Source organism: Macroventuria anomochaeta, assembly GCF_010093625.1.
Source record: "Macroventuria anomochaeta strain CBS 525.71 unplaced genomic scaffold BU25scaffold_32, whole genome shotgun sequence".
NCBI lineage: Eukaryota > Fungi > Ascomycota > Dothideomycetes > Pleosporales > Didymellaceae > Macroventuria > Macroventuria anomochaeta.
In genome coordinates this window covers 271,112-290,630 of record NW_022985393.1, presented here as the reverse complement: position 1 = coordinate 290,630, position 19,519 = coordinate 271,112, and the positions used below count along the sequence as shown (strand labels likewise).

Below are 19,519 nucleotides of genomic sequence, written 5' to 3'. Positions count from 1 at the left end.
TGCAGATTTATCCCCGCAATGCTGAGGAAGAGTGCCAGGGTCCGAGCTGCACTGATCCGCAGCTCCATCACATACGTTGCGGGGAAATCGGATTGATCGCATCCAGTCATGTTACAGTACTAGGCCAAAAGTTTGTTCGCTTAGCGGACTTCCTCACCAAAAGTCACCTCTTTCACCTTAAGATATCTACCTTTCTAAATAACAGAGCTATAAAATTATACTCTTAGAAAGAAATGTAGTAGTATAATATATGCTAGAGGTTTTAGATCTTTATCTTATTTCTAAAACAAGAGAGAGAGTAGAGAAGATAGCAAAGAGAGAGTGTTAGAAAGAGATATCGGTGGTTGGCGAAATGTGCGGACCACCCCTCCCATGGTAGCCATAGCCTATCACTCACATTCGAAAGGCGAAAGGGGTACTCTGAGTGGCCAGATGTACCCGTGTAGTATGTGTGGGAGACTTGACCCCTATATACATGCTCTCTGACGTGCCCAGGGCCCTGAGAAAGACCCTGAGCCATACCTACACAGACGGCATGAATGGTAACGTCATCTACCTGATCGTAGTGCCAGACTTGCACGCATATCACAGGTAGACCGCCCACACCTCCCCCTACCTGCTCCTCCGCCGACTCCAGGTAGCTTCGACAGTGGGTCTTTGTGTGGCTTTGAGGGCTAGTGTACCGAGAAAGTGGTGGTCCATACAATTTGCATGTCATTATATTCACTTCTATACTTCTTTGTCTTATATTATTATTTAGATAAGCAGAGGCTGTTATATTTATTATAGAATATGGTCGATTTTGGTAGGGGTAAAGCCGTTGCGAACAGACTATTGGTACCCGACTGTACAGCCCCGAACATATTGCCAAGAACCCCGAAAGATGTTGTGTAAGGAGCTCGAATTCAGTGATGAGAGGGCAAAAGGTTTGGGCGCATGGTCTTTAGGACCTTACTTCACACGACCAGCATCTATTGTATACTCGGCGGATATTATCGAGACTCATGGTCCCCAATTAACGGGCCTCAGCTTGAGCTTCATCCCATTCACTGGCTTACTCGTGATCGTGCCGCCGACAAGGACTTCCTCATTCGGATCGGCCATCTCCATTTCGAAATGACCAACAAATGCTGCAAGCAGTGCTCTCAGCTCAGCCCTCGCGAAGCGTTCGCCGATACAGCTGCGTGGCCCGTGGAGGAACGTCAAGAAGGCAAAATTACTGTCCGCACCACCGTTCATTGTTGCTCGTCCAGTTGACTTGTCGATCCAGCGCGTTGGGACGAAATTTTCGGCATCGTCACCCCAAAGTTGCGGATTACGGTTGATAGCCCACGGTACGACAAAAACCATAGTGCCCTTAGGGATGAAGACATCTGCCACGGTAGTGTCACGAATAGAGAGTCGTGCAGTGACAGGTATAGTGGGGTATAGGCGGAGGACTTCGTTGCAGACACCGTTAAGGTAGGGCATGCTTTCTAGCAACCCAGCAACATCGAAAGTGGGATCGGAAAGGATCTGCGGATCGGGAATGTGTTGTTGGATCTCGGAGCGTAGTTGGTCTTGGGTGTCTGGATGTTTCGAGAGCAGATGGGATGCCCAGGTAAGAGCTGAAGAAGTAGTTTCGTGACCAGCAGCCATGAACGTCAGGAGTTGGTCCACCAGATTTTCGTCTGAGAAGTTTTTGCTTCGTATCATGATCGAAAGAATGTCTCGACTCTCCTGACTCTCATGCTTCATCTTCGACTTCCGGTCCACCACAAAATCCGTGCAGATTCTCTTGAGATTCCCAGTCGTGATCTTGACTCTCTCATTCAGTTTCCACGGCAACACAGAAATCAGCCGTGGTGGGAAAATCAAGTGACATACGAAATATATCGCCTTCTCGGATGTGGGCTCCAGAATCTCTTCGTAGTTCTTAACGAGCTCGTCTTCGCTGCTCCGCAACGATGCGATGTCGCGACCAAGACCTGCAAGTCCAATGATATCAAGCGTGACCTGAGTCGAGTAGTGGCCGATCTCGAGTACTTTCGATGCATCGTCTGCTAATGAAGCCTTGACTGTGTTGCAGAACTCGATCGATTTCGCCCAGAACACAGGGTACAATTCCTTGATATGGCGAAAGTGGAACGCCGGCATAATCTGCCTGCGGTGGTGCTTGTGCTCATCGCCCTCGGTCATCAACAAGCCATCGCCCAGGAACTTCCGCAAGAAAGCACGCGCCCATGGCGGTTTCTCGAAGTCGTAGCTCTTGTTGACAAGAACGTCTGCTAGGGCCGCGGGGCTGGTGACGATGAGCCTGTCGGTGTGAAAGAAGCCCAGCGTTCGGATGATACCATCATTGGGTGTTGCTTTCATGATGTTGAGATGCGCCTGCCCCGGAGGACGCTGGAACATGATGATGCCATGTCCGATGAGGGGCTTAAAGCCACTTGCTCGCGGTAGGTGTCGAAGTGGGCTCAAGAGGAATGGATAGAGTATGACCTTGTAGATGCCATAAAGCACGAAGTTGAAGACCAGGAAAGCAAGGAAGAAGGATATCAGTGTGCCCTTCGCGATGAGGTTTGGGAGCAGGTAAAAAGCAAGGACTGACTCCGGCACAGCTGCCAAAGCTACGTTTGCGGGTGTGACTTCCATTGTGATGGTGTGAATGCTAATGTAGGGCAAGTGTCGCAGTTATAAGCTTGGACGAAGACTTCTCGTCCCTATATCGGCATGCATGTTTTCTCATGATGATTGAAGCAACGAAGAACATCGTGGCTTCTCGCAGCTTGTGACGTCGATCGTAAGCAACCTCGGTTGGACGAAGAAGGTCTCCGACGAATAGTGTCACGGAATGGCGCTGTTCCGACCGTTCGAATGAGGTAGGCGTTGCGATGATCAGCGTATATCCTGGTAATTCTCGTCTGCAGTTTTTCTTCATCCTACAATACTAGGACCTGGGGCAAAAATGCCATTCTGTTGGTGTTGATGGCAATGTCGAAACGCGAATGCGAGTGGAGGCGAGTAGTGCTAAGCAGGGGGCTAGCTCTTTTAGGCACTGGCCGAGGTTTGACTTAAGCGCCCCTTCCCTTCACTATCTTCGCTCCACACAGCCATTCAGGGAGACTTTTATTTACTGGTTGTGACAACTCGCTTGCCAGGATGAGGAAATGGATCCGCAAGCTTCACCTGTTCTGTATTGTCTTGCGATGTCAGGCAGCAGCGAAACTTTGAGCGGGCGCCTTTATTCCGCTCTCCAGCGTTGCGCGCAAGGCCTGATAAGCTCTGACCGCTCGTGTTGGCAGTTGTAAGCCCACATACAAACCTTACGACTGCGCCCTCAAGTCAAGACGAAAAGCAGGCCACAGTTCATGCGCCTTTTCAACGTACAGTTGGGGGTAGGATGATGCCCCTATGTGATCACATCAGAGAGGTACGGCCTCGCATTTAAGTAATCGGCCGTGTGTGCATAACAGAGCCGTTTGGGTTATCCTCACTGCTATTCTATACCAAGCAGTAGGTTTGTATATTGCATACAGCCATTGGTGCTTGGGTTGTCGTTTGGCGCATAGTCAATCGGGAGGACCTTAATGGTTGAAGACTGGGTTGGCTCTAGTATTGTCGTTAATGCAAAGAGTCGGAGATGCATTCACTAAGACGCCTAATAGAGGTTCCAACAAGAAGCGAAGAGGCCTGTTTTTCTGTTGACCATATCTTAGTGCCCGATCAGCGGCTCGGGATGGACGATGTTCTTACGAGAAGTCTATTGCCACGACGATCATCTGCAACGCTGGGAGCCCGATGACCATTTTAATCTACAGCTCAGCACATCACCGTCATAAATGAGTCAGTTCTGCCATTTGGAAATCATCAACTGCCATACCAGAAGACGATCACTACTCCAATTTTTAGCCGTCCATGTACTTCGTTTCAAAGTACACAAAGGCGTTCGATCGTGGCTCACCTAGTCTGAGCATCATAGAGAGATGAATTTCTGGCCGCTGGAGTTGATAAGAGCTTGGAGGCCGTGAACCTTTGTCAAACTGACTTGCGTCTGATCGCACTGCTGGACTCTGGTGCTTCATCGCATGAGACATTCACTTACCGCTTGTCACAATTCGACGCCGGTCGAGTCTGTCTGCAGATCCAATAAGCTATCGCATTTCAATCTCAACAGACAGAAGGTGTGGTTCAACAAGGACCAACAGGCAATGGCGCTGTCTGGTGAATGATTCCGGACTCAGACTTTCTCCACATCTGAACAATGCTGCGGGAAAACTAGGGGTCGCTCAAGTCAAAGAGCACTTCACAAGGGCAGACTAAATTATCGGTGAAGTTGGAGTCCAGTCGTAAGGTCACGCAGTCGACACCACAAGACAGTCGAAGCGACTGTCAGATCGTAGAGCTGATAAGAGGTTCAGAGATCCAATTCATCAGGGGCAGACTTCAGCCGCACCAGTCATGATGTCGTTGACAGCGGTCGACCCGGGTCAATAGCTTGCGACATGCCGTCCACCAAGACCCAACGATTCTAGCGTGGGAGATCCCAATGTTGGTGGACAATCGTTCCGTCGATTTAGCCTTCAGCCTGCTGTCGAGAGTACTCAGCCTTGTGCTACAGAACGAGTCGTCGCTACAAATACCAGCCGTTGTGCCTGGCGAGCAATGAGCCACGGGGTCCATTCCTGCGGCTTGAGAACGCAATGAGCATGTTCTCATCATTACACGCTCAACGCCGCAAATGTACTTTGGGAATTCTAAGGGCGGCCATGTTGTTTCTAGCTGTCTTGTTACTGGAGGCCGAAGGGGTCTCGTTGTTCGTGTCCCGGACCTGGACATAAAGCGAATGGCTAGACGGGTAAATTGCAACAGCCACATTGCGACTTTCTAGATGCATCTTTATGCCACATTCGATGCTTTGGTATTGAAAGTGAAAGAACTCCAGGCGTCTTCGTATATCTACACAACGGCTAATCGCGTTGCAATCCCATTGGTGGATGCACATCCTGGCCGCATCGATCAGACGGCTGCAGCCCTAGATTTAAGTTTCACATTACACGAAAATTCCAACTTCTGGCCCACGAATATGACCCTATTGCATCTGCAGTCTTCAATGACGTGGCATTCCAGGCGTGCAGAACGGCAGGTAAATACGCTGGACGTGGTCAGTGATCCGTTCGCCTGGCGAAAGAAAGCAGAATATGAAAGTTTAAAATGTCGAGAGCCCTGAAGCCGGCTTTTCAAACTTTATGTTTCGTGATACTGCATGCCGCTTTTCCAACTGTGACATAACCCCGCATCGTAAAATAAGGACTAAGCTGTTTTGAACGCGTGGAGCGGCCGATGCTGCATGCGACATGTAAGAGAGCGCCACGAACCAGAAAACGGGTTTCGCACAAAGTTTTGAGGCTGTTCCGCTTCGAAGATACTACTTCCAGAAGTATCGAGGTCGGGTCGAGAGCAACAGCAATGCTTTCGAGAAGACCTTGCGCAAAGTTGTGTTGCCATAATGTGAATTTGCGAGCTCAGGATTGAGAGGAACAATGCGCAGGTTCTGTTGGTGTGTCTAGGAGACATTTCGAGCATTCAGCTGTTGTGAGCGCGGAAGTGTATGTTCAGTCCCCGCAATCTCGTATCTAGAAGCGGAACGTTGCTTTGAATCGTAGCAATGGCGCAAGGCAGGACCTCCAGTACGATTCGTGGTTCAGGCCGCGACTCGGTGACAAACGTTGGTGACAGCGGACATGTCATCCGGAATTGCCTGGGGACCAGGGAAAGGTACGAATCGCAAACATGTTGAACGGTGAGGATCAATGCACCATGTTGGTGCACTGCAATGCGTCAACTTTCCCCCGCCTGTTGTGTTCTAGTTGCTGTTTGCATTCTTTCCTCTGACAGTGGTGCTGAGGTTATGAGGACCCGTTCGTTAACCGAGGTGAGAGAACATATGGTGTAGTCTTGTCCAGACTGTTTGCTATCAGTACGGTTCCAACCTTTCCGGCGTCGGACAAGCTGGTTAAACGTCAGTTTGAACTGCAAAGTTCCAGCCCCGACCAGAGTTCTATAGAAGGGCTGTTATAGTCGGGATGATCGCGGCTGTTACCATACACAACTTGTTAACAATTGAGATTGTGTGACTCTTGGATCTGCACACAATCAAGACCCCTGTCTTTAGTCCGCCGTCTAACCTTGAATGTCGATCTCCACAAACGCCAAATCACGTGCGGATCGAATGGGCCGAGCATAAACTCGTTAGTGCTGAGAGTGATTGGTTCGGTGTTCAAGACCGACTCTTAATTGCCAATGACCGATAGGGAAGAGGCTTTCTAAAAGTGGTATTTGTGTTAGCCACCATGTACGAGGAAGACATAATGGAGACAGTTGCTTTGACGAGCTGTATGTCAGATTGAGAAGATTCATGCAAGTATATTCGCATGCTGATCTTATCGAGGGGTAGATACGAATACAGCGGGTTAGGTTCGGGGTCTTGGTAACGGTGGAAATGTCTGATGCCTGCGTCATGAGAAAATTCAATTGTAGGTATGGATTGCGATTGAACGAACGTCGCTTCCAGGGGCTAAGGTGCCAGTGATCGTTAGGCAATCAATGCTCCTCCGATCGATGATACGACACTGCGCCAAACGCAGCGGGGCGAAGACTGTCTACCATTGTCAACACATTTCGAAGGCGTGTCCGAATCGTTTTGGCCTTGGAACTGCGCTCTGTGGCTTCAAGGTCATTCCATGATGCTTCATCTTGCAGTAATTGGTGCGTCCACGGGGGGAACATCGAATAGCAAAATGCGGTAGGCATGGGCTTGACAAGAAGATTCTCGCCAATCACAGGTGGATTGTATTGAGGAACAAATTACGGGTGCATAAGAGCCGGTTCATCCGATGCCGCACAGAGCCCGTTTAATCTTTTCTGCATCCTGACCAATGAAACCCCTCGGATACCGTCACCACAACGCGCCAGTGACACCATTCTGACACCCTCTTCACTCGTACTTCGCGATTGCGAAGTTTCAGACGAGCGAAACAACAACTGCCGGGCTGCGAGCTACTCGTTGTCAGATCCTGGGACGGCACGAATGTGCCCCACAGGCCGGCTTTCACCAGGTTTGATCTGGACAAGGGTCTCAAAGTACGCGGTTGTTTCTGCACAATTCATTGTCTACGTGGTACACCAATTACAGCTCAAACAGACGCATGTACAAACCTACCTGATAACCTGGATTCGAGGCAGAGCTACATCATCACTATGATTACGCCCAGTAGGGTATTTAAGACTCCCATGTTCGTGCGGATAGGCACCGTGTTGGCGGTAACCCCATACCGAATACAGATTTATCGCGATGCATCGTCGATGACCCATCGACATCGTGAAATTCCACAACGCCGTGCAACTCAGCTACGCAACGCGCTTGGAACCGCTCTGCATAATCCATCTAGCGAACCTCTGCCAGTATATCCACCACTCAAGCCAGCCTGAAGGCGTTCATGTTGTCCTCGCAGTATCTCGTGCTACCACTTTATGCGGCCTCGACCCGACATGGCGCTGAACGATCGAATCTCTATAGCGTGCATCGGCGTAAAGGGCGACTTTCGCCTAGGTGAAGGTTCCCGGTGAGGCTTTGATGCCTCCAGACATGCGGAAATAGCTCAGGCGGGTTCTGTACTCTAAGGACGGGTCGCGCATAGTGAAACTGCGCAGATTAGCTGACTGGGAGAAATTCCAGACTCAACGGAGTATCTTCCACAGTGTAATTATCCATCGGGGAGCAGATACGTCCAGGGTGTAGTATTCTTGCCCGTTATACATCTTTCTGATGTCGAGGTCCACGGGAATGCATTGGTTGTCCAGAGCGCTGGCTGCAAGGAATTCTAGCTTCAGCCGCCAAGCAGTACGCAGCAGCGCCAGAGATACTGAAGAGGCTGACAGGTAGCGAGTACAATCCTAGCAGATGGCGTTGGAAGGGATGTGGAGCACAAGCAGAGCTTGTTCCAAAAGCGGATGAAAGCAGAAGGTCCCTGGAGCGTGCCCTCGACTGTTCATTGGTGCGGCGAATGTCTCCCATGTTCTTGACGGATAACTGCAGGATTATCTCAGCACATGTCCAGAATGGGGTGTGTGTTTAGTGAAGAACCTGGGCGGCCCAAAGGTGCCTCTCGAACCTTAAGGCCTGCTGGTCATCTCTTGATTCATACTCTCGCTAAAACTGGAGCCGCATGCATAGGCAAACCCCAGCAGAACGTTAGTGGTCCAGCCAAGCTAACGTCTCCCCATTCCATCCGCCACATTCATTACCGGTACTCTGAAGTCTTGTCATCTCGTGGATGAGCAATCGTTCATTAGAGCATCAAAACTTTTCGGCCGGCGGTGCGCGCTCGTAGACAATGCCTTCAACTCCGATATACCTAACGAACTTCGCGACGCCGCTCGCGCAACGCAAAGTCGCAATTCCCCGATTGCAGAGGCCCAGTCAAGGACAGAATGGAATGAAGGACAGACGCCGTGTTCCGCGCGCATGCACAGCTGTATGTTGTAATTCCTCAAAGCTGGACAGCGATATAAGCACGCCTACTCCTATATTTGTACTCGAGGGTTTTCGCAATTAGTCCATAGGTTGACATCGAAGATTGTTTGGCTAACGATGTCCCCCCAATCTAGTGTCGGTCGCATAAGATCAAGTGCACTGGGGAAAGGCCGCATTGCAAGCACTGTGCGACTACGAATCGAGAGTGTGTATACATCATGCCTCGCAAAGACAGGTTGAAGATGTGAGAGTGGTTCCGATCTCGTTGTTCCGACTCATACTGACCGAGTCAGCGTCATGGAGCGATGTCAGCAGATGGCTAGTCTCTTGAAGGGACTGAGATCTTGCGCAAATGCGGACGACGATGCCAGGATTGCAGATCTCTTAGAGGCCGTAAGCTTGATAACGATTTTGTGAGTAACGGCTCTCATTTCTGACTTGGTTGCAGGTTGAAGAGGAGATATCAGGGTCTCGGCGAACAACAGCACCATCAATCCCTGATACTGACGCCAACGGCTCACAAGAGAGTCATGAACTAGGTGCTCTGGACCACCAGGATGGGCTCGATACGGAGTCATTGGGCCTTCTCGACGAGGATCTACACATCAACGATCGAGCGCGTGCAACTGGCTTCGTTGGGAAGAATTCCGAGGTTCAATGGCTACGAGCTGTTACGCTTGCGCAATCGGAGCAAACAGACGATGAAGCTGGCGCTCTCCACCGACAAGGTTCGTACGCACCTGGCATCGGTAACGAACAGATAAGCTCGTACAGTTTCTGGACCGATAGCGAGAGCGTGGACATCGATTTCTTCGTCGACCCTTACGACTTGCCACCTCTGGAGACCGCTGAGAGGCTTCTGGGTTGCTACATCAGCAAGGTGCACGACTCTTTTCCAATCCTACCCCGCAAGACCTTCGAAGACCAGTTCCGTAAGTACTTCACAGCGTTGCAGAACGGCAACGCACCGCGCCTCAGCCCGATGTGGCAGGCGATCCTCAACCTTGTGTTCGCGATAGGCGCCAAGTATTCGCACTTGTCAAAGGCTAGTTGGCGAGCAGATGAACGCGACCATCTCATCTACCAGGCTCGCGCCAGAGCATTCGGTCTGAATGAATTTACTTTGACGAGACACTCGGACGTTCCTCAGATCCAGAGCCTTGGGCTTCTTGGGTTTTACTGGCTGTCCATTGGACAGGTCAGCCGGTATGTTGACCCTATCCAAGACCAAGGTTCCTTAAGAGTTTTACTGATTGTACAAATAGTGCCTGGACGGTCATTGGCATAGCCCTCCGTTTCGCGTATACCCTTGGTCTTCATGTCCGTAATGAGGACCCATCTGCGACGGCAGTGAAACGAGAAACACTGGTCCGTACCTGGTGGAGTCTGTATTCGCTTGAGCGGACTCTGAGTATTGTAACTGGTCGACCCAGCATCATCGTTGACTCGTGTTGCTCGGTTCCATTGCCAATCCCCGTAACGGAAGAACAAATATCGGACCAGATGGAAGCTGCATATCGAATGCGCAAGAGAAGCTCGAGCTTGATATCCACGCCTCAAAGTTGGTCAAGCGGTATTGTTGATCCTCCTCGTACACCTATGGGGCTCGGTACAACGGAGGCGAACTCTGGGTCGTACTTCAAGGCTGCAGTCCAGCTATCGATCATAACCCAGAACATACTTACGTCGCTATATACTGCATCAACCATAACTAGGTCTGCAGCAGAAAACCAGCACGAGATGGCCCAGTTGGGTCAGCGCCTCGATCAATGGGTGCTATCTCTTCCCAGGGAGTTCAATTTCCAAGAGCCAATCAATAGCGCCAGCATGGCGTTCTCTCGTGAACGCATGCTTCTTGCGTTCCCGCTTTGTGGCGCCAGGATGTTGCTGGGGCGACTCTGTCTCAACCCTCGAAGACAAGCATGGAGAGAAGGGAATGAAGCGACTTTTGCTAGACGAATGGGTAACAGCTGTATCGAGGCGGCGAAAATGGTCGTGGACTTCCTCCCCGATGAGCCCAATGCTCACTTCATATACGACCAGGGTCCTTGGTGGTGTATCGTCCACCACATGATGCAGGCAGTGTCCGTGTTCCTGCTTGGCTTGTCGTACCCTACGTCCACGTCGCAGGATAGCATGCTATTGATCTATTACGTAAAGAAGGTGATTCGGTGGTTGCAAGTCATGCAGGATCCTGTAGCTGAACGGGCCTACCAAGTCGCCATGAGCTCCTTCGAGACGGTGTCGAGACGATATCCTGCCCACGTGGCTGGTATTTGGAGGATGGAATCCGCTCACGGAAGCGATATACAGCAGCATGCTCTTGGTCCTAGCATGACAGCCTATCTTCCAGCCCAGGTCACCCCAGACCAATTCGTTCCACAAGATATTGCGGTGGCGACGTATGTAGCGTACGATGCCGTATCGACCGGCGCAACGTTCCCAGCACACAACGGAATAGCCGTATATAGCAATAGTGATCACACGGCAAGGTGACGAAGTGGCAGCGGACCAGGAGAACGTTTTCTTTGCCTTGTGACACTGACATAGCTCTTATCGTTTTGGGATTTGGTGGCTGGTACCGAATTGAGCATCAATCGCGCTCGGTATGGTAGGCTTCCTGTGATACTTTTTAGAGGTAGTATAGGTGGAGTCCGAGTCTGTGTGGTGGTCAACGTCGATGTTTGGGTTTTGACGTCATTGGGGCTGAAGTCGCTAATTGTGCGCGCGCCAGCAACACGGTGCTGGCAACTTATATATCCATAGGAGGTGTCGAGCTGTTCATCATAATTCCGAAATACTGGATTTGCGCGTGCTCTTAAGTCAGCCATGTCTCGCGAAAAATGGTAGCCCCTGGCAATCAACAGGTGGACCCAACCTTTTGCTTCCAGGATATGAAGCAGGGTACGAAAAGGCGGGTCTTTCTCTGGCTATACACATCCTGTCCCTATCATTTCTTCACCAAAGCCACACGACACCCTCTTTCTTTGTTATGCTGATCTCCTTACCGCCGTCTACGCAGCATAGAAGTTATGGGGCTGACCTATTCGCAATGCTGTGTCTGCTACAGTCTGTACAAAGAGCCTCGCTGGCAGTACACTCTCTGGCACGTTGAATGAGGAATGATACGGCGCGGATTGCAGCAAGTGTGGCAGCGGCAGTGAGCATAGTAGTCTTTGCCTGATTGATGATGAAATATTGCGCTATTACCCCCCTAGAAGGGGACAATAGCAAGATATAAGGAGCAATGGGATCAGAGGGAGAGGACTCGGAATCCTCACCACGAGAACTAGCACAGCTCAAGCCATCGTCAAGGCCGGCTTTCGTTCTCAGGCTCGGATCCCACCGGAGCTTGATACTGGTTCACTGACATATGAATCTTTAATCGCTTAACATGGCTCAAAAACATCACCCCAATCACATCAGCATCTATTGCCTACCCTAATGTCGCCGGCGCCCTATCCAATTTAAAGTACCCCCGCTGCAGTTTCTGAAACACCTCTTTCGTGTCATACATCCTCGCAATACTCTGCAACCTCGCCTTGTTCCCCTCCCCATAACCTGCAATAACGTCCTGGTACTTGCTCGCATAGTTCATGTACACGTACTGGCTCGCCAGTCCCCTCTTTTTTGCTTCAACGACCGTACGCTGGATGAGCGTGTTGAAAATCTGGCTGACGCGGTCATCGTGGGCGGCATCAGGCGCTGGATTGATTAGTAGAAGCGGGCCCTGGGTGAGATCGAGGTCAAGGGTGTTGCCGCCGTTTTGCTGCATGTTTCGCATCTGCGGGAGAGTGATGACCTGCAGAGACAGAGAGTTCAGCAAGTTCGCTACATCAAAGATCTTATCGCCTTCCTCGTAGAAGACGTCGAGGATGTAGTTCAACAGGTCCTTGTCGAGTTTGTACGTCTGCGCCCAGTAGCTTTGCCTTTCGCCGTACGGATTAGCAGCGGAGAGCATCTCTGTGAGTTCGAAGAGCGTGTGATTTCCAATGTTGTCTACAGCAGGAGTGATTGCGTTCCATTCGGCAAAGATGGAGGCATTGGCCTTGGGTTCGGCGTATTCGAGTTGCGCGGATGCGATTTTTGTTCCGCCCTGGACGACGAAAGATAAGATCTGAGCGGCTTTGGTGTCGTGAGCGGGGTTTTTGCCCAGGTTGATGAAGGCATCAATTGCAGCGGGGGATTGGGACTCGAGGAGGACGCGGACACCTCCCCACATTTTACCCAAGGGGAGAGTTCTGAGCTTGAAGTTGGTGACGAGGCCAAAGTTGTTTCCGCCACCGCAAAGGGCCCAGAAGAGATCTGAGTAAGATGTTGGGGTTGCAGTGACGATCAGACCAGATGCCGTCACTACTTCGAAGGAGTCGACGTTGTCGCACGCCCAGCCGAGCATGAGACCACCGACTCCAATGGCGCTACCTGAGAAGATGCTAGTAGGTGGTCGTTATTGGAGCAAATACTGATACACGTACATGGCCTCCTACAACACCGAAGTTGTCCTCCTCAAGTCCACTGTAAACATCGTGCCAGACGTTACCTGGCTGAACATCCACGGCCTTCTTATCCGCAGAGAGCTTGAGACCGTTCATCTTCTAGAAGGCCACAGTGATACCGCTCTCTATATTCGAGGCTCCTGCGACAGCTGCATGGCCTCCACTCTTCGCAGCGAATGGACACTCTGTAAGGCGTGAGAGCAAGACTAGTGTTGAGACATCGAGAGCTTTTGTAGGGTAGAAGATGCAGTGTGGACTGACAGCTTCCTGCTGTGCACTCCAGTAAGCGCTGCTGAATTTGACGTATCCAGTGCTTCCTTCAATGACTACATTGGAGCCAAATATGGCTTTGAGCGAGTCGTACTAGATTGGTGAATCTTGACAGCGTGGTTCCTAGAAGCAGGAGACTTACAGCCGTCGTGCAGCCATTGAGTCCTGACCGCTCTACTAGGCCTGAGAGCTCAGGAAGTACGGAGACGTTGACGCCATCATTCAGCAGCACCTCCGTGACATTGAAGTCTGCTGGCTCGAAGCTTTGTTATAGAGCACACGCAGCTAGCGCGAGGACCGGAAGTGATACTCTCATCCTGAAGCTTACTTGGTCGATTCAGCGTTGGTGGGGTGAAGCAAAGAGAAAAAGGGACAACTGAGAGCTCGAGGACCATCCCTAAGCTAACAGCTTCAGCCCGCCTCAAGAACCTCGTCGGCATCTAGTTCTCGAGCAGTTGTGCGGCTCGGACGTATGATTGGGGCGAGGTACCAGGAGATGAGCCCATCATCCCTTAGTGGTGCTCGGTTACGCAAAGAGATAAGCTTGTTTTCCCACATGCCAGGGGTAAACTCAGCACCGGTTGCAGCAGTTGCGAACTTTAGGAGGGGCGCCAGCAGGAAAGCACTGGGTTCAATGACGGGTTTAACCAAGTTTATTCATATTCTGTATATGTCGTCAGCCAAAAAGTGAACCGCATGAAACCTGTCATTACTGACCAAGTGTCTCTTTTCGCGAAAGCAATGTACTCTGCGCTGCTGCCATAGATGTTCTGAATCCACAGTTGCCGTGCAGTGCGCCTGCGTTCCCTCGACCAGCCTATTGTTGTCTGCTATAGCGGCCAACATTCATGACGCACGCCTTTCATGTTACTTGGCGCTGGATGCTATCAGCAAGAGGCGTCCCACCCTGAGCAAACCACCATCTGTCAGAAATGGCTGGCTTTCCTTTACGTGTACTTGTCCAAAAGTGATATCTCTTTTCCGCCTCCCCTCCCTCACCCCTCCTTCGCCCCCTCCCCATGATGTCCATTCATATGCAAAATCTTCTTCACGCTCCCAACCCCCTTCTCCAAATGTGGATGTCTATGAATAAACCCCCCTCCCTCCCCTCGCCCCAGCCCATCCCTCCCACCCCCAAGCACACCATGGCTACTCCTCTTCTTCCCCACCAGCGGATCTACAGCGCCAATCTTCGGCGGCCACTCGTTCGTATCCTTCCACCCCTGCACCAGCGCTCTCGTCATATCGGACAGATTGATGGGCACGGAGGGTGTGCGCGAGGATGTCACGATTTTGGCGTAGATGTCAGCGTACGTTTTGGGGTTTATGCTGGCGCGGATGGGGTTGTCGGAGAGGAGGCGCGGGGCTACGGGGCAGAGGTCGAATGTAGCTGGCGTGTCTTCTGAAGTGGACGGGGGTTGTGATGTGGGGTCAAGTTGCGCAGGGTCGAGTTGCGCAGGGTCGAGTTGCGCAGGGTCGAGTTGCGTGGGGTCGAGTTGCGTGGGGTCCAGTTGCATGGTGTCTTCTGCGCCGTTGCCGGAGTCGTGCTGAGATATCGGGGAAGGAGGGTGTGATTTTGGAGTCGAGTGAGGACCGTACTTGCACACGCTGGCTGCGCCGGTCCATGCATCTCTTCTCTCTACCCAGATCCGGAGGCCTTCGTTCTCGGCCATTTCTTGCTCTAGTCTCATTCTCCTGCGCTTGCGCCTCTGCTCTCGCGTGCGCTCAACTGCGTCGCCGATGGCATCTGGGCTATCGAATTTGTAGGCATCGTGCTCTGCGTCCTTGCTTGCGCCGGTGGTGGGCTCAATGTCGGAGTCGCTGCTTTCACTCTCACCATAGTATCGTTCGCGGAAATCAACCGCGTTGCGGACTTCCTCGTCGCTGTGCTCCCAAGGAGGTGGTAGACCAGGATACGCCCAGTCGTTGCGCGTGCGGTCGTCGAGGAAGCGTTTCGCAGCGCGCGCGGCGGATTGGTTGTTTTCCATGTCTCCCCCCGCGGCACTCGTCACAGTCGCTAAATGGAGGGGTGGCGCGTTGTGCGCGTGCTCCTTTTGGAGTCGTGAAAGTCGCCAAGTGTTGGGGTATATGCGATATTGCAGTAATTGGCCGGAAAGCGACAGCTGCAAAACAGTGGGTATCTCGAACCAAATGCGCCTGTAAGAAGAACTGTGCGGGAGTCAGGGCAGAGTCTTGTTGGATTTAAGCTTGCCAAGTGGATCGCGACGTCTTCCCGAATTTGTGGGGCGACCCTTTGTTCACGCTAGAGCACCGGTCGCTCAACTGCTCGCCTGACCACATGCATGCCCGGTATGTGGTCCGGCCTTGATCACAAAGTGCTAGCTCGACAAGCACCTGTAAGACAGCTCAAGAGGTATCATTGCCACGTACATGCTGTCTAGCTAAGCAGTACCCAAAAGCCATATCAAACACTCGCCTAGCACGTACATGTGTATCTAAACATTCAAGCTCACTCACTACTTCTTTGCTTTGGTAGCAGCCGCCTTGCCCTTAGCCTTCGCCTTCGCCTTCGGCTTGACATCCTCCTCCTCCTCTTCTTCATCCTCGCTCTCTTCCTTCGCTCTCTTCTTGCCCTTGCCTGTCGCAGCAACCTTCTTCTTTGGCGCCGCCTTCTTCTTCGGCTGCTTGACATACTTGTCTTTGGACAAGTCCACGTCCACGTCCTCGTCCTCTTCCTTGACCTCTTCGATGACCTCGCCCTCGTCGGACTCTTCGATGGCTTCTTCGAGATCGGGCTTCTCCTTGGCCTGTTTCTTGGGTGCTACGACCGATGACGCCTTCATGAACGGCAGAGGATGTGACTGCTGGTTGTATCTGCGTCTCTGTTAGCGTCTGCTCAAGTCACAGTGCGGGTCATAAACCTACAATCGTGTGAAGGTGGCCTTGGCCTGTGTCTCAATCTTGACCTTCTCTTGGTCCATTGGGCCAATGCCCAACTCCATGATGGCATCGAAGTCATCTTTCGTCAGGAAGTAGCTGTCCATAAGCTCGATGATCTCGGGCACAGCATCCTTGCCTCCTTTCTGCAGCTTGTCGACCATCTCCGTCCACAGGACCGGGATGTACTGTTGTCGGACCTCGTGCCTGTCGCCAGACGACCGTAACCGCATGTGGGCCTGGATCTCCTTGACAAGTCGCAGGAGCTTGTTTTGACTGCTGTTCTTGCCCAGCCATGATGTGAAGCGAGTCTGATTGCCGGCAGTGCTGCCAGACACAAAGCTTGCAGGCCTGACAAAACTAAAGACTGCATGTGTTGGCATGAGACTCCACTGTTGCTGCGAACCATGGATCATGCGGTCGACCAGATCTCCGTCGCTGATGCTATCAGCGGCTTCAGATACCAGCTCGAGTGACTTCAGGTTCTTTTCCTTGCCAGAGTAGTTGAGAGCCTTGATCGGATTTGTGCCAAGGTAGTTCTCCTGGAGCATGAGCGGACTGAACTCGTGGTCGTTGAAGTACAGCTCGATCTTGTCGTTCAATGTGGCTTTGCTACTCTGAGCGAACATGCCGCCACCGAGGATCTTTTGCGTGATGTCCCACGGTTTCAAGATGACGTGCTTCTCCCAGTTCTTGCTCATCTGCTTGCCTTTGTCGAAGTCCATTGCTTCTTCATCCAGCTTGGCGGTGGAAAGCATGTTGACAACTTGGCGGATATCGGCATGGCTACCCTCGATCAATGCGTTGATCACAGGTGCCGGCATCTTCAGGCCTTCGCGGTAAGCGATGGTCATGATACGAGAGCGGATCTGATCAACGGTTGGCCGTCGGAATGGTAGGTCGTATGTGACGAAGTCGAATGGCTTCATCTTCGGCAGCTTTCGGTCGTTGCAGATCAGGATCATCGGAATCTCAGTCTTCTTGCAGACAGCAGCAAGTGCGCCCACGCCTCCGCGATCACCAGCTGACATACCATCGACTTCATCCATGATCAAGACCAGCTTCTTCTTGGATGCCTCGACCTTCTGACCGTCACCAGCGAAGTAGCCGTGCAACGAGTTCGTGCTGAGCACGCCACGAAGGCCCTCTTCGATGAGCTTCTTGCTTCGAGTATCACTGGCGTTTCTCTCAACGATGTCGTAGCCTTCGAGCTTGGCGACAAGATGTGCTGCTGTGGTCTTGCCGATGCCTGGTGGGCCATGGAGCATGACCGCGCGGAAGACACCACTGCCATCAGCGCCAGCGAGCTTGAAACCAGTCTTGAGGTTCTTGGGAAACTTCTGCAACCACCGCTGGATCTTCTCAACCGTAGCTTTATTGCCACAGATCTGGTTCAGTGACGATGGCGCATACTTTGTTGTCCACAAGCGAGAGTCAACATCGGGGCCGGCACTCTGAGCAGCAGCAGTGATGCCAGAAGCAGTCGCCTTTCCAGCAGCTGCCTTGGCTGTTTGTGCTGCCTTTAGCTCCTTTAAGCGTTGCTTCTCTTGCTGTTCGAGTTCAGCTGCCTGTTTCTTGATCTGCTCCTCCTCTTTCCGCTGTTTCTCTTTATGTGCTGCTTGTGCCTTCGAATCGCCCTTGTTGCCAGCCTCTGTGAGCTTTTCAATGAGCAACGCTAAGCCGTCCTCGTCGATGGTCTTGATGCCCATCTCTTGGATCTTGCGCAGCTTGCTGGGACCAGCATCTTGACCCAAAACGACATAGTTTGTCTTTTTGCTTGGTGCGCCTGTGACTTTGCCTCCGTGCCGCTTGACGAGTTCTTGCGCTTCGGTACGCCCCCACTTCTGGAGAACTCCGGTGAAAACGAAGTTGAGTCCAGCAAGACAGGTCTCAGATCCAGATGGCATCTCAGATGATCCTCCGCCCAGTGGGGCTGGCTCACTGCGACCGGCGTTTGCTCTCCAGTCGAACTTCTTGTTCGGATCTTGAGGCGGAGGAGTCGGCGCGCGTACGGTCGGGATACTGTCGTAGATGGCCTGGATGTCCGCACTCTCAGCCTCGTCCTCTTTCTTTGCTTTCTTCTTTGCTGGTGACTTGGCAGGAGCTGCTTTCTTTGCAGGTGACTTGGCAGGAGCTGCTTTCTTTGCAGCCTTCTTTTTTGGCTTTTCCTTCTCTGACTCCTCTTCTTCATCCAGGTCTGGTTCTGGCGATTTGCGCTTTCGTCCAGCGGTGGTTTTCTTTCGCTCGCTCTTGACAGCTCCGTCTCCCAGCTCGGGCTCTACGAACTCATCTTCTGCATCGACATCTTTCATGTCGACGTCCTCCTCTGGCTCAAAGTCATCTTCATCTTTGATTTTCTTCTGTTGCTTGGCGGGTTTCGCTGGTGTCTCTCGGTGTGGCAGCTTGACCGGCAGATCCTCGTCGTCGCTGTCTGCACCCTCGACGTAGTCGTCCTTGCCCTTGTTCTTGTAGTCGTCTCCAAAGATATCGTCTGCATTGTCGAGATCGTCATCGTCGAATTCGTTCCCATTGCCCTGCTCCGCGTATGATGTGACTGGCTTCTTCGCTCTCCCGGATGCCCTGCCATTTGTCGCTGGTGTGGCAATTTTTGACGCTCGCCCGGTCGCTTTTTTCGGTGTGGCCTTCGGTGTCTCGACAGCCTTGTCGACGGCCTTTTTGACAGGTTCGCTCCGTTTGGGCTTGTTCGATTTCGCAAAGAAGTCAGTTGTGGTCGTCTCTTCGAGCTCGGGCGTGAGTTCGCGTTTCTGTTTCCTCGGCGCTGGTTTCTTGGGTGTCGCTTTCTTCGGTCTGGCAGCTGTCAGATCGAGTCTTTCACGTCACTGCCAATGGGATCTATCTGACTTGACTTCTTCGACTTCGTCGTCGTCGTCAGACTCGTCCATTACAACTCGACTCGCGCGGCCCTTTTTGGGTGCTGCTTTCTTCGGTGCAGGCTTCTGTATCGACCGTCAGCTGTAGCCCTTTTGTGTTGTGACCAGTGTCAAGCGTGAGAGGCCTCAGTTAGTTGCGCGTGGAGTTATTCGGGTATTCCACGGCAATGAGTAAGACCAGAAGAGGCCTGCGTGCAGCATAGAATTGCGTCAGTTGTGTGTACATACCTCATCTTTCTTCTGCGAACCCTCACTGCCCTGGCTCAGCTTTGGCGGCCCTCCGCCAAAGAAGCTCCGAATGTCGGCAGGCATTTTGAAAGTACAACAGTCTTCAATTACGCATGCATGCTAATACGAAAGTTTGCTGACGACAATGCGACAACAATGGGTGCGGTGGGCGTTCTTAAGTCGTTCTCCACCACGAGGCAGCATTGACGTGATGGACGCGC

The 19,519-nt window shown here is 52.0% G+C and overlaps 5 protein-coding genes across 5 annotated transcripts; 1 reads left to right on the top strand and 4 right to left on the bottom strand.

The window, feature by feature from the left end:
• Positions 1 to 1,002: 1,002 nt before the first annotated feature.
• BU25DRAFT_450875 (cytochrome P450) lies at positions 1,003 to 2,945 on the bottom strand (the record flags this gene model as incomplete). The annotated part of the gene is made up of 1 exon (XM_033709721.1): positions 1,003 to 2,945. Exon 1 carries the CDS (start codon positions 2,632 to 2,634, stop codon positions 1,003 to 1,005), a length of 1,632 nt encoding a protein of 543 aa, XP_033558411.1. The 5' UTR covers positions 2,635 to 2,945.
• Positions 2,946 to 8,375: 5,430 nt separating this feature from the next.
• Positions 8,376 to 11,214, top strand: BU25DRAFT_399479 (C6 transcription factor-like protein; the record flags this gene model as incomplete). The annotated part of the gene is made up of 5 exons (XM_033704943.1): positions 8,376 to 8,516; positions 8,650 to 8,759; positions 8,809 to 8,908; positions 8,964 to 9,721; positions 9,781 to 11,214. The coding sequence occupies 5 exons, from the start codon at positions 8,376 to 8,378 to the stop codon at positions 11,009 to 11,011; spliced, it is 2,340 nt and encodes a 779-aa protein (XP_033558410.1). The 3' UTR covers positions 11,012 to 11,214.
• A 737-nt stretch (positions 11,215 to 11,951) lies between these two features.
• Positions 11,952 to 13,597, bottom strand: BU25DRAFT_433714 (FAD binding domain protein; the record flags this gene model as incomplete). The annotated part of the gene is made up of 5 exons (XM_033708801.1): positions 11,952 to 12,937; positions 12,987 to 13,092; positions 13,123 to 13,374; positions 13,424 to 13,530; positions 13,561 to 13,597. The coding sequence occupies 5 exons, from the start codon at positions 13,595 to 13,597 to the stop codon at positions 11,952 to 11,954; spliced, it is 1,488 nt and encodes a 495-aa protein (XP_033558409.1).
• A 679-nt stretch (positions 13,598 to 14,276) lies between these two features.
• Positions 14,277 to 15,471, bottom strand: BU25DRAFT_399477 (uncharacterized protein; the record flags this gene model as incomplete). The annotated part of the gene is made up of 1 exon (XM_033704942.1): positions 14,277 to 15,471. The coding sequence occupies exon 1, from the start codon at positions 15,267 to 15,269 to the stop codon at positions 14,277 to 14,279; it is 993 nt and encodes a 330-aa protein (XP_033558408.1). The 5' UTR covers positions 15,270 to 15,471.
• A 226-nt stretch (positions 15,472 to 15,697) lies between these two features.
• Positions 15,698 to 19,497, bottom strand: BU25DRAFT_413775 (DNA replication factor C, large subunit). The gene is made up of 4 exons (XM_033707116.1): positions 19,299 to 19,497; positions 19,042 to 19,136; positions 16,168 to 18,987; positions 15,698 to 16,116 (listed from the first exon to the last, which is right to left on the bottom strand). Exons 1-4 carry the CDS (start codon positions 19,380 to 19,382, stop codon positions 15,759 to 15,761), a joined length of 3,357 nt encoding a protein of 1,118 aa, XP_033558407.1. The 5' UTR covers positions 19,383 to 19,497; the 3' UTR covers positions 15,698 to 15,758.
• Positions 19,498 to 19,519: the final 22 nt, after the last annotated feature.

Excerpts from the sequence above, each read along its gene's own strand:
- BU25DRAFT_413775 (XM_033707116.1), bottom strand. The coding sequence starts at position 19,382 with ATGCCTGCCGACATTCGGAGCTTCTTTGGCGGAGGGCCGCCAAAGCTG. Across the intron at positions 19,137-19,298 it reads GTTCGCAGAAGAAAGATGAG|AAGCCTGCACCGAAGAAAGC; the intron begins GTATGTACACAC and ends CGGTCGATACAG. Across the intron at positions 16,117-16,167 it reads AAGGCCACCTTCACACGATT|ATACAACCAGCAGTCACATC; the intron begins GTAGGTTTATGA and ends ACAGAGACGCAG.